The 10305-nt window shown below is 42.6% G+C and overlaps 1 protein-coding gene across 1 annotated transcript; it reads left to right on the plus strand.

Annotated features, from left to right (window-relative positions):
* Positions 1-3702: 3702 nt before the first annotated feature.
* Positions 3703-6198, plus strand: LOC123082389 (N-terminal acetyltransferase B complex catalytic subunit NAA20). Its single transcript, XM_044504730.1, has 6 exons — positions 3703-3961; positions 4073-4163; positions 4693-4825; positions 5428-5497; positions 5740-5800; positions 5896-6198. The coding sequence occupies exons 1-6, from the start codon at positions 3884-3886 to the stop codon at positions 5985-5987; spliced, it is 525 nt and encodes a 174-aa protein (XP_044360665.1). The 5' UTR covers positions 3703-3883; the 3' UTR covers positions 5988-6198.
* Positions 6199-10305: the final 4107 nt, after the last annotated feature.

Here is a 10305-nt window from a genome sequence, read left to right on the forward strand (position 1 = left end):
CCCTCTCGGTAATGCACATCACATAAGCCTTGCAAGCACTGCAACTAATGAGTTAGTTGTGAGATGATGTATTATGGAACGAGTAAAGAGACTTGCCGGGAACGAGATTGAACTAGGTATTGAGATACCGACGATCGAATCTCGGGCAAGTAACATACCGATGACAAAGGGAACAACGTATGTTGTTATGCGGTCTGACCGATAAAGATCTTCATAGAATATGTAGGAGCCAATATGAGCATCCAGGTTCCGCTATTGGTTATTGACCGGAGACATGTGTCGGTCATGTCTACATTGTTCTCAAACCGTAGGGTCCGCACGCTTAAGGTTTCGATGACAGTTATATTATGAGTTTATGTGTTTTGATGTACCGAAGGAGTTCGGAGTCCCGGATGAGATCGGGGACATGACGAGGAGTCTTGAAATGGTCGAGACGTAAAGATCGATATATTGGACGACTATATTCGGACATCGGAAAGGTTCCAAGTGATTCGGGTATTTTTTGGAGTACCGGGTAGTTACGGGAGAAGCAATGGGCCTTGATGGGCTTTAGTGGGAAGAGGAGAAAGGGCCAAGGGGCTGCTGCGCCCCCCCCCCCCCCTCCCCTCTGGTCCGAATTGGACTAGGGAAAAGGGGGCCGGCCACCTTTCCTTCTCCTCCACTTCCTTCTCCCTTCCTCCCCTCTTGGTGGACTCCTACTAGGACTTGGAGTCCTAGTAGGACTCCACATCCTGGCCGCACCAATTGCCTTGGCCGGCCTCCTCCTCCTCCATCCTTTATATACTGAGGCAAGGGGCACCCCATGGACAGAAGTTGATCTTCATGATCGTTCCTTAGCCGTGTGCGGTGCCCCCCTCCACCATATTCCACCTCGGTCATATTGTAGCGGTGCTTAGGCGAAGCCCTGCGACAGTAGAACATCAAGATCGTCACCACGCCGTCGTGCTGACGGAACTCCTCCCCGGCGCTTTGCTGGATCGGAGCCCGGGGATCGTCATCGAGCTGAACGTGTGCCAAGAACTCGGAGGTGCCAGAGTAACGGTGCTTGGATCGGTCGGATCGTGAAGATGTATGACTACATCAACCGCGTTGTCACAACGCTTCCGCTGTCGATCTACAAGGGTACGTAGATCACACTCTCCCCTCTCGTTGCTATGCATCACCATGATCTTGCGTGTGCGTAGGAAAATTTTGAAATTACTACGTTCCCCAACAAATAGATCAATCAGTGATGGCACTATACTCATTACTCGGCCTCTTCACAATATCTTGTTCCCATCGAGATCCGTAAAATCGACTCCAGTATCCAAGCAGTTTTGTAATTGATGTGTGCAAATATTGATCATTGATTGTATCGCAAATTCTGGTTCGATAAAATCTTAAGGTCATCCACTTGACGAAAATTGCTGCTTACTACACCCTTGCACTTGGGGGGGCAGCACCTTCTTAGATCAGAGGAAGCAGACGACTCATATCATCACAACTACACAAGCCACAACATTAGTCTATCTTTGCATTTCCCCCTTAAAACATGTACAAATATAACCTACAAGCAGTAATATGGATGATCAAGCAATTTATATGCATATGTAAATATTATATTTTGGTCATAATTCATTGTGAGATCCACAAGACAACAAAATGACCATCTACAAGATATCTATGAAAATCCTACCATGTACACGAATGTTTCTCTCCTTTCTCCACGTCACTAAAATTGTACTTTGTATGTGCGGAACCCCTTGCAATCCTTGAAAAAGACATAGTTGCAACAACAACTCTAGCAGATTCGACCAGGGGGGAGGGAGGACTCTATAATAACCGTCAATATGAAGGCTAGAGTTGGGGAAAATGTCTATCATAAGTGCCCGAACCTCCGGAAATGAATGGAGTGTACTTCAAAAATTGGATCGTAGCCTCCATATTTGGAGGTAGGGGTCTGTTTTAGAGTCGTGTCCTAAACCCAACTAATGTGGCACGAGTGACATTTCAGCCTTGTCCTCCTCGCTTAATGATAATGTCGCATGTACCAGTCCTACAAGCATCGGGGAACATGTCCATTGACATCGTCTGTCGTATTTTCACCTTCCCACACTCATTCATTCCCCAATTTCATGTTGCACGCCTATAAAAGGCGGCTGTTGATGCCCAACTCCCCCCCCCCCCCTCGATCTCTCCTCTTTTACTCCCAGACCGATCCGCACGCATTATTGTCGCAGACACCATGCGCCTCGCTGCCCCTCGGGAGGAGGACCACCCCATGGCTCCACCGGCCCCAAACAGAGAACGAGCAGTGGGAGATGGCCACCCCATGGCTCCACCGGCCCCAAAACAGAGAACGAGCAGCGGGACATGGCCACCATCAAAGCCCTAGCCACAACTACCACCATCAATGGAGGAGGAGGATGCCACCCATGAGGCACAAGCCACTACCGATGAGCAAGATGCTTCTTAGGAGGGCCATGTCATCGATGACAAGATGGTCGGCATCATGTTCCCAGAGGAGGACAATGCTTACTCACGGAGTCCCACGAGTCGGACGCCAGGGATGATGCACGTCATCACATCAAAGCAATGACAAGGTCGCGCCAACATCACTCCCTCGCTGTTTGGGAAGCTTGGGAAGCCTGCAACACTAACCACTTCGTCGTCCCGCCCCTTCGGCCTTAGTATTTTGACAAGAACGTGGGTTGGACGGAGTGCTTAGCCGGCGGCATCTCATGCGATGGACGGCATGAGGGAGCCCAGCCCCACTCGATAAGCCACCCCCACCCCCACCCCCCTCGTGCGTTGATGCTGACAATGCATGGGTGACATGGGATGCATATGAACTTTCCTATTTTTGCATTTGTCCACACTCCAAAGCCGTAGCTTGCGTCGACAAGTCTTGCACCAGCTCGTCCTGCCTGCTCTAAAATGCACTAATAAACGACTAATTTTTCCATCATATATGCCAGTACTAAGTGACCGAGCGGTTATCTTTTTGCCCTTATATAAGTGAACCCTTCGTTCTAGAATATAAGGTGCATCGGTTTTCGTGGAAGTCAAACATATGTTTTTTTGTGAATGGTCAAACATATGTTTATTAGAATAAAATGTCAATATCTACAATACAAAATAAATAAAATATGAAAGTAATTTTGGTAATGGATCTAATGATACAAATGTGGTATTGCAGATAATGCTACTTTTTTTTATTAAAGCGTGATAACGCATGTACATGTTTGACTTTTGAAAACCCGAGTATTTGTGTTTGGTGTTAAACTAGACGAAGTTTGGCTTGAAAATCTATGTCAGATAGAAGCGCAGAAACTTGACACAAAATAAATAACAACGACGTCCTAATTACATGAGCCGTCGTCCCTGGCTTATGGAGTAAGTGTATGCCAACTAGCCAAAAACAGACTTGTGACCGTGGTAGATATGACTTGGAAAACAATCGAAACTAACCAGGCCCAAATCCTCTAAAATAAGGAACTACGTACTCATGCGATGAGTTTCGAGTTGTGGCAAAAAATGAGAGATGTTTCCCCCTTCTTATAATACAAGAACGCTTTTTACAGTAGTGTAGTGTTAAAAATAATCTTATGTTATGTTATGAGACGGAGGATTTTTTTTTGTTTTGTTTTTTGAGTCTGTTATGAGACGGAGGAAGTCCTTATGAATCTGAATGCACATCAAGCCCACGGGCCACGGCAGCCTTCCAAGTGCCCTTTGCCCTCGTCGCAGATCCGGACCATCCTAGCCGTACATCGCAGGAAGCCTCTTCCTGGTTCCAACCCGACCCGCACAAACGAATCGGAAATCCGGATAGAGCGCCGCCCCCGCCCCGCTCCGCCACGAGATTCCGCCGCCGCCGGAAGCCGAGGACGGGAGGGAGACCATGACGACCATTCGCCGGTTCTGCTGCGACGATCTGCTCCGCTTCGCCTCGGTCAACCTCGACCACCTCACCGAGACCGTAAGCCATCCCCAAAAGATCCATCTCTCGCTCCCTTTGTTGCTACTGTTTCTCCACGACGCCGTCCGGCCGTCCTCTTCCCGGTCTGATACGTCGATTCGCTCGCCGCAGTTCAACATGTCCTTCTACATGACGTACCTGGCTCGCTGGCCCGACTACTTCCACACCGCCGTCAACCCCGGCGACCGCGTCATGGGATACAGTATGCCTCCAGCCCTCATACCATTGGTCGACTTGTGATTCTGCTTCTTTGTTTCTCAGATTAGCTGAAGCTGTAGAGTGTGAACCCCCTCGATTTCGCTCTGGAGAGTTGAAGGGTAGGAATTTTTAGGGATAGGTTTATCTGTCTGTTTAATTTGCGCACAAGTAATGGTTTCTGGAGGTGCATATTCATTTCAATCCTGTGAATCTTGGTAGAGTTTATGACATTGTTCTCCAATTTGGCCTTGCTCTGTGCCTCTCAGTGGTGAAAGCGGCACTTGTGATTGTGTGAGATTTGAAGGCTATTTATTTACAAATGTTGCCAATTGACAGTATAACTGTAGTTAGCTTATGGGTTTGAACTTGAATGAAAAGGGAATGAACATCATCATATTAGAGAGACGATGCCTTTTTGTGGTGTCAATTAGACGAATACAGTCTTTTCATGTTATATCTGTTCCATTTCTGCCTTGTCCACTCTCTCATAGTTTAGGAGGATCTTTACTTATTAAGTTGGGTATCGGCTGCAGTTATGGGGAAGGTTGAAGGACAAGGTGAATCTTGGCATGGACATGTTACGGCAGTGTCCGTTGCCTCAGAATTTCGCAGACAGAAATTAGCCAAGACGCTTATGCACTTGCTGGAGGAAATCAGTGATAAGATGTAAGTACCTAGTTTCCTTCTGACTGAATCACCAGTATTATACTGTTGTCATATATTATAATGATTTCTGCTTTATCCCCCATTGAAAGCTTTCATCACTCTCCACAATTTAGTTGTACTTCCTGATTCCAGCATCTCGTAACTTGATCTGTATAACCAACCTAGTTCAAGTTTGGAAGGTCTTCTGTGTGTCCTATGGGTGGGGGGGAGGCGTGATGGCTGACCAGTTGGACAGTAACAATTATCAAGAAAATATGATCAGAAACACATCTTGGCAGAATTTTGTATAGTAGTAACTGTGCCGTGGCATTACAGTTCTGTGCTTGCTAGCTCCCCTTACAGCTTCTTATCAGTTGCATTCTCAAGAGCATCTCTCCCAGGCACATTTCCTCCTACTAGGCACCACAACCTCTCACACATCATAGAATTGGATGATTGAATTAAATATATCAACTCTATTGATGCCGTACTGCACTTCACTCTTCTCTCTGTTAATATACCATTTTAAAAATACCAACATTTGGAATCCATAACTGCTGTAATCTGTTGAACCTTGTACTAGACGTTACTCCATATTACACTAAGGCTATTCTTCTGTTCAGGGATAAGGCCTATTTTGTGGATCTCTTTGTAAGGGCGTCCAACATGCCGGCAATAAGGATGTATGAAAAGGTACGCCTGCAAACTTCATGTTCGATATCTTTCTGCTGCTGTATAGTACTGATAACTGATTAGTCAATCCCCAGTTCTTGAAACCAGCAATTTCTTATGCTTCCAGTGAACAAAAATTATTATAATGTTTGGCAACGAAACCAAGAAACGATATGCGAAGCTTGCATCATAGCATGTATATTTTAGTTCAAGATGAAAGTATCCTGAGCAAACGTATCTAATTATGCTCATTGTTCTCGTAGCTGGGCTATGTGGTTTATCGAAGGGTGCTTCGGTACTACTCAGGGGAAGAAGATGGCCTTGGTAAGTACTTGAGTGTCATACTTATGTCGTCTCATACTCAGATTATTTGCTCCGATGCTATTGCTCACATTTTTATTTTATTTGTATTTTCTTAGATATGAGGAAGGCATTATCACAAGATGTTGACAAGAAGTCCATCATACCACTCAAGAGACCAATTACACCGGACGAACTTGAATATGACTGATGCTAAATTCTAACTAGCACTCTTGCGTGGTTGTGTTCCCATTGATCTGCACGACTTCTATGGCAGCTCAACAAGTTATTATCTCTAGTGTTGTTGAATGAGTGATCCTGAATTTTTCTATTCGCACATTCCTGTTAAGATTTGACGCAGTTTTCATGGTGAGCCGACTGGTGCATGCTGAAGTGGAACACTAATGATTTCTAGCTTGCTATTTTTATCCGGGCATGTCAATTTTATTTTTATTTTGAATTGGCAAGTTAAAATTCGTTTGACCATGCCCATGGCGAAATTCTAACATCTGCAGCGTTGGTTGAGTACTAGCTGCAGTAGTAAATTGTAGCGACCCGACCTCAGACGGTCAAGCCTCTGTGTTACTGTGCCATCCCTGGATCAGTATGCTGGCACACACAGTACATCAATGTATATATCAAAGTGCAATCACATGTATAAATAACGTAAAATGATATATACCTCATAATACTCAGCGGAAACAATCAAACGGGTGTGGAGTCCCATCAACGCCATCGGCAGGTTGAGTGTAGACCGTAACCCTGTATCGTAATTCTTACTCGTCGAGGAAATATCTGCAACATGATACGTTGCAGCCGTGTAGGTCAGTACATTGAATGTACCGGCAAGATCACAATAAAAAAAACAGATGATAAAACTATACTATATGCATTATGGCTTTGTGGATCTGTATCTGAATTTTGTTTGCGTAAAAGCTGATTTGTTTTCCCTACATCAAAGGAATAAATGAATTCTGTACTATGGAGTTTTCTATCATGACATGGTTCCGCCAACCGATGTCTCATAGCCCAAAATCATCATAAGTTGCCCACAATTAAGTTATCAGTCCGGTGTTGAGAGTTCCGAGATAGATCCAAGTCCAAATGCTCAAATTGTCCGTAACCGGGGACACGGCTAATCGATTAGGTTTAAACCCTCTGCAGAGGTTTGTACACTTTACCCGCAAGATTCGATCCCTCTCTTTACGTTCTCGCACTTCAGGGTGTTTGAGAACAAGATGACCGAAACATGGTCTTCCGAAGAGTTCCTCTGACCACTGTCCGGTGCTCATCCAATCCTACCGTAGTTCTACATCTGCTAGCACCGTCCCAGCCAGAGTCACAACTAAGGTCAACCAAGCCAGAGCCCATAGTGACTTGCGGTTGCACAGGTAAGCTTCCGGGCATGAAGTATTCTTCCGTCTCTTTGAGTCTGGGTGAAGCTTTCCGCAAGATGTCATGGCGCTTCTCCATGCATCCCGGCCAACCACTGGTTTCTCCAGGGTGCCCGTCAACCGTCCTTCACCCAGTAGTGTGTATTGAATTCTTGTCTCGAGTCTTGAAGTCTTGAGGCCTTGAAAATGCAGTCCTTGCAGATGCCATCATGGAGTTGTCGTCATTGACGTAGAGTCCTCCTTCTTCACACCACTCTCGAGCACTCATACCAAACCCCGTCTACTATAGCGTAGCATTAAAATAAATAACGTCCCGGGCTTGGTAACAGGGTGATGGGTTCCTACCTCATGCATACTAATCAACTACAAGAATTCAATATCACTACTGGAGGGATTGTTGCGAAGATGACACTAAATGCAATAAAACATAGGTATGAAAGCATGGTCAAAGTGAACTTGCCTGGTAATACTTGATAAAGATAACAACGCTGTCAGAAAATGACTTGGTAGAACTAATCGTCACTCCGTTTAAAATCTATATAGTCAAACATAGCATTCACATAAGCAAACATCCTAGCAAACAATTTTAGCACTCGAAATAAAAATCAAAACAGCAAGGAAAATCGATAATAAAACTCAACCAAAAATCAAAAGAAACTTCAAATAAAACTACAAAGAAAAACTACTAACAAAGATCTATGACTTTGCTACAAACATCTAATATAGTTTTGCCGTAAGTAAAAATTTAACAACAATTTAAAATACTAAACTAATAAATTAACAGAAAATAAAATGTAAAATAACTAATTTAACAGAAAGTATTTTTTTTCCATAAAATTTTATTTGCAAAAAGAAACAAATAAAAAGCTTTTATAAAACACTAACTATGACCTAAACAAGTTTTCATACAAAACTAAGAATTTTTTTTTTAATTAAAAACAAAATTTTCTTTTGTTGAAAAACAGAAACAAAACTAAATTTTTCAAGAGTGAAAAAAAGAAATAATTTGAAACTAATAAAAAAAATAAAGAAAAGACTAAACCAAAACTATAACTAAAACAGTACTGTTTTGCTAAAAACCTAATTTAAATTAACCTGAAAATAAAATACTAAATACTACTGGATAAACAAAGGTCCTAGAGACCAGGAGCAAAAAGAATCGGTCGAAAATAATATTCCTAACTCAAAATATCTCAAATCTAGTGATTTGAGAAAATTCATACAAACACAAATTTAAACTGCTCAAATATGAAATACAATTGAACTAACAGAAACTTCATAAAATTTGTGATCCAAGGCAGTTGGAATCACTCAAAAATACCTCGTAGATAATTAACTATGGATTTTACAAGATTGAAACTATTCTGGAAAAAAAACAGAACGGAAAAAAAAACAGGTCGGGATTTACTGTAGCAGTTCCGATGATGGGGTTCTGGTGGAGCTCCGGTGACGTCCTCCGGTGGCCCTCTGGCGTCGGGGAAGGGACGGTAGGGTCGGTGGGTGGCTAGGATGGCCGGAGGTGGTGGGGCGGGGCGGAAATGGCGGCGGTGGTCCGGCGAACTCCGGCGAGGTGGCGCAGCGACGTGGGGTGAGGAGAGGAGAGGAGAGGTGTTGATTTGATGTGCTAGAGGGGGGGTGCTTGGGTATTTATATTGGGGAAGGGAGGGTTTTGCTTGGGGTAGGGGACAAGAAATAGATTAGGATTAGGAAACAAAAGGGAAAAGATCTAGAAACAAATCGGAATAAACGAAACGGGATCAAATCCTACTAGTATTAGGAAAAGGAAAAGGAGCGGCTCCCTGGCTCCCTTGGTGCGGCGCGTGTGATGGCCTTGTGGCTGGCCGGTGGTTTGGCGGGCTTTGGCCCAAGGCGCTGCGGGATATTTTTTTTTTAAACAAAAATTTTAGAGAACTAAAAAAAAATGACTAAAACTTTTATATAAGCATATAATATACCAAAATTTGCAGAAAAAGATTTTCTACAACATGAACATTATTTTAGCTTCAAATAAAATTCACAAAAATTCTAATAATTCACACAGTGTTACTGGTCCAATAAAATCCAATAAAAATCATTTTTAAAATACCAAAATGACTTCAAATTAATTTCTCTCCAATTTTCTGATGTAGGGAATCATGTTACCCTATTTTCCATATATTTTGTTTTTGGAGAAAAATAATTTGAATAAAACTCAAATAACTCCAAATTGAAAATAAATTCAAAAGAACTTTGAATTTAATTCTTTGAAACTCCCAACTCATATTTCATATAATTTGAAGAAGTCATTTTATCTTCGCTCGTGAAAATCACTGAGTTGCATGAAGTTTATGAATTAAAAAATATTTCCAAATGAAATTCAAATATTTTCAACACCCCTTTTTCATTTAAATGGAAGAATTCATGTTATCCTCTCTCCAGGGTTTTGTGATGAGAAATATTTGAATTCACGGAGATCAGAAAGCAAAAATGAAAGTTTGGGAAAGTCCTTTTATTCCCTCTCATTTAACTTTCAAAAAGTTTCAAATTTCACTCAATCAATCACACAACAATTCAAACAAACAAACAAATCTATCTATTTATTATAACATTCCAAAATTTAGAATTTTGGGATGTTACAAATCTACCACCCTTAAAATGAATCTCGTCCTCGAGATTCGGAGAGGCTAGCAAGAAATAGGTTAGGGTTTGGGGGTCTTCAAAAATCCATCGATCATCTCCGGAGTCTCGGGTGCTACCACCCTTAGAAGCATCGTTACAATTCCATCAAAACTCATATACTCCATCCTTATCGTTGACAGTGTTGGTCTTCTCAGATTGTAAGGATAAATCCTTCTCTGGGCTCTTTCGGTAGTGGCATAAGCTTTTCCTCAATTCTTTTGTCCTTTCATCTTGGTAAGGTTATTCCGAGATTGGGTCTTCATAGCCGATAGGTCTGGCGCCAATTCTAAACAACTATCGATATCTCATGGTGGTCAACGATTTATGGTTTCTCCTGCAGAAAACGGGTCTGGTTTGAACCTCACCGTATTTTCTACGGTTGGCAACAACTGCCTTATACAAGGGAAAAGAAATACCTATACCATTCTAAGGTTTAAACAAGGTTTTGATCGTTGTCTCTCTACTATAGGTAAGTCA

This window comes from Triticum aestivum, chromosome 4A (genome assembly GCF_018294505.1).
Source record: "Triticum aestivum cultivar Chinese Spring chromosome 4A, IWGSC CS RefSeq v2.1, whole genome shotgun sequence".
NCBI classification, from domain to species: Eukaryota; Viridiplantae; Streptophyta; class Magnoliopsida; order Poales; family Poaceae; genus Triticum; species Triticum aestivum.